Below are 3455 nucleotides of genomic sequence, written 5' to 3'. Positions count from 1 at the left end.
CTAATTTTACTTTGCACCAATGATATGGTTAAAAAAACCTTAATACTTATTGGTTTTTATTACACACATACACCTCTAAAAATTTCCGTCGTTTATCATTTTTTAAAAACTTGATTTAGAATATAAGAGAAAGTTTAAAAGACTTTGATACCATACTAGTTTGTAATTAGAAGCTGATAGAGTTATCTAATGTGATTACACGGCACCTAACCAGCAAGTGAGTGTTTTGTCATGTTATTTGGGTTTGGTAATTTCCCAAGAGAATTGGCAATTCCTAAGAAAATTTGGAAGTTAGCTGAGTTGTTCTAAAGTGCCACCTAAGAATCCACAAATAGAGATAAACGTACAATCCACTTTTGTAGTTTTCCTTAACATCCTTGTCTGTTTGTCTTAATAGAAAAGAAGATAATACCAATTGTATGGTCATTGCCTTTCAAAATAAAAACAAAACCAATTTTTGGAAGTATTTTGGTAGCTTTCTTGCCATTCTCACACTCTCCCCCACTAAGAAACAAAACCAAGGGCAATGTTTGTCTTTGCTAAGGCATGTTTGGACTCTTGCAAACGTAGAGAATATTAAAAAGTCTTAGGCCAGCCCCGATTCCCTATCCACCTAATGTCAAGACAAAAGAAAACATCTCAATTGGAAGTTTTTGTTAGAAAAGAAACAAAAGCTTCTAGAGAGAGAAAGGACACTTTTTTCTAAACAAAAAGTTTTAGGTGAATTAATTCTCCATCAATCACCTAGGGGTTAGTAAAGATCTCAATATATTTATTATCTGTTGACAATAGATGGAAACTTAGAGATAATGTATATTTGATTTGCCAGAAGAATTAACAAAATTATAATGATTTTAATCAAACATACACTCAAATTCAATCTTTATTAAAAATGACTCTAACTAATTGAACCAACATTAATAAAATAAAATAAAATAAAAAGAGATTTATAGAGATAAAGACTGAAACAACCTTCCTTAGAGTCACACTCTCACCAATTCTACACTCCACTGAGTGAGTAGTGAAGGACAACAAAACAATAAAGACAAAAGGACCCTTCACACATTGTCGACTACGTAGCCATGATCAAATCCTTGAATCAGCAACTTCAGTCCAAACATTGAATTCCACTCCCACATGAAACACACCAAAAACTGCTCAACCAAAAACCCACCTCATTACCCTTTTCGTTTTTCCATAGTGTTCCAATAACCAAGTTTCGTTTTTTTCATAGGGCTTCATCTTGGTTCTTCTTCAATTACATAACCCATCAAGGATTAAGCTTTTCTTTGTTCCATTCGGTAATTCCATTAATGTGGTTTTGCTAGGGTTCATCACCGTTTCCATGCTTTCCTGCATAATTTTTTCCTGAATCAGTGCAAATTCTTTTACTCTTCAGTTCACTTTCTCACATGAATCTTCAGCTTCTCATCAGTTTCTTTATTTAACCTGTCTCACTCTACTTTCCATGTAGGATCTGCAGAACTTGACTGTGAAATCATCTTAATTTTATAGAACAGTTCCTTTTGCTAAACGTTGTTCTTAGAGTTTGTGTTTTCTTTTGCATTGCAAGGTGTGAGATTTTGATATATTAGAGCCTTAAAACACATTTTTTTTTTGTTTAATTAAAATTAAAAAATTTCCTTTTTTTCAATCTCTTGATAATCACCAACTACCCTTTTGTTTATTTTCCAAATTCCTAAGATTAAGATTGTTGCTGTTACATTACATTACATGGAATCTATGTTTCAAGAAGAAGGTTCTTCATCTGTAACTTGTTCACCTCTACAATTATTTTCCATGATGTCACTTTCACCTAGCATAGGAATAGGATCTCCTTATCCATGGCTCAGTAGAGAATTGAAATCTGAGGAAAGAGGTTTGTATTTGATCCATTTGTTGTTAACTTGTGCAAACCATGTAGCTTCTGGTAATCTTGAAAATGCAAACACAACACTTGAACAAATTTCACAGCTTGCATCTCCTGATGGAGACACTATGCAGAGAATTTCTGCATATTTCACTGAAGCACTTGCTGATAGGATACTCAAAACTTGGCCTGGGCTCCATAGAGCCCTTAATTCCACAAGAATCATTTTGCTTTCTGAAGAAATTCTTGTTAAGAAATTCTTCTTTGAGCTTTTCCCTTTCTTGAAAGTTGCATATATTCTCACAAATCAAGCTATTGTTGAAGCTATGGAAGGTGAGAAAATGGTTCATGTAATTGATCTTAATGCTGCTGAGCCTGCACAATGGATTGCACTTCTACAAGTTTTGAGTGCTCGCTCCGAAGGTCCTCCTCATTTGAGAATCACAGGGATTCATCAACAGAAAGAGATTCTTGATCAGATGGCTCATAAGCTTTCAGAAGAAGCTGAAAAATTGGATATACCTTTCCAATTTAATCCTGTTGTCAGCAAGCTAGAAAATCTCGATTTCGATAAACTTCGTGTGAAAACTGGCGAGGCGCTTGCTATAAGTTCTATTCTGCAATTACATTCCCTTTTAGCTTTGGATGATGAATCATCCTCAAGGAGAAAAACAACACCTCTTTTTTCAAGAAACTCAAATGGACTTCACCTACAAAAAGCACTACTTATGAACCAAAACACACTAGGTGATTTTCTTGAAAAAGATATGGTTAATGGCTATAGTCCAAGTCCTGATTCGGGGTCGTCTTCGCCAGCATCTTCAACGGCTTCAATGAATATTGAGAGTTTTCTCAATGCCTTGTGGAGTTTGTCACCAAAAGTTATGGTTGTAACTGAACAAGACTCTAATCACAATGGTTCAACTTTGATGGAGAGGTTGCTTGAAGCACTTTATTCTTATGCAGCATTCTTTGATTGTTTGGAATCAACTGTGTCAAGAACATCATTAGAGAGATTAAAGGTTGAGAAGATGCTGTTTGGTGAGGAAATCAAGAATATTATTGCTTGTGAAGGAGTTGAAAGAAAGGAAAGACATGAAAAGCTTGATAAATGGTTCATGAGACTTGATTTGTGTGGATTTGGCAATGTGCCTTTAAGCTATTATGGTATGTTGCAAGCAAGGAGGTTTTTACAAAGCTATGGTTGTGAGGGATATAGAATGAGAGAAGAAAATGGTTGTATTGTAACTTGTTGGCAGGACAGGTCCTTGTTTTCGACAACGGCCTGGAGACCTAGGAAGTAAGTGTATGTTTGGATTGACAGTGAGGCTCTCAGAGTCACAATGTGCTAATACGATTTTGGCAAAAATTACAATTTGTAGTTTCACCAGAGTCATGGTGGCACCGTGATTTCGTCAAACTTGTCGTGATTCTAAACATTCAATATATATTCAATATATATGACTAATTTCAAGTTAGAAGAAAAATATATGATATGAAGCTATGATATGGATTTAAATTTTTCTTTGTTTGTATGAAAGAGTTTACCATTATCAATTTAGAGATACTTATATTTTCTGCTTGA

At 34.6% G+C, this 3455-nt stretch overlaps 1 protein-coding gene across 1 annotated transcript; it reads left to right on the top strand.

Moving 5' to 3' along the window:
* The first annotated feature begins 981 nt into the window (after nucleotides 1–981).
* Nucleotides 982–3455, top strand: LOC101491874 (scarecrow-like protein 3). The gene has a single exon (XM_004517237.4). The coding sequence runs from the start codon at nucleotides 1735–1737 to the stop codon at nucleotides 3172–3174; it is 1440 nt and encodes a 479-aa protein (XP_004517294.1). The 5' UTR covers nucleotides 982–1734; the 3' UTR covers nucleotides 3175–3455.

This window comes from Cicer arietinum, unplaced genomic scaffold, assembly GCF_000331145.2.
Source record: "Cicer arietinum cultivar CDC Frontier isolate Library 1 unplaced genomic scaffold, Cicar.CDCFrontier_v2.0 Ca_scaffold_5758_v2.0, whole genome shotgun sequence".
NCBI lineage: Eukaryota > Viridiplantae > Streptophyta > Magnoliopsida > Fabales > Fabaceae > Cicer > Cicer arietinum.
Note: the sequence above shows the minus strand (reverse complement) of the source record. Positions and strands in the feature narration are given on the sequence as shown.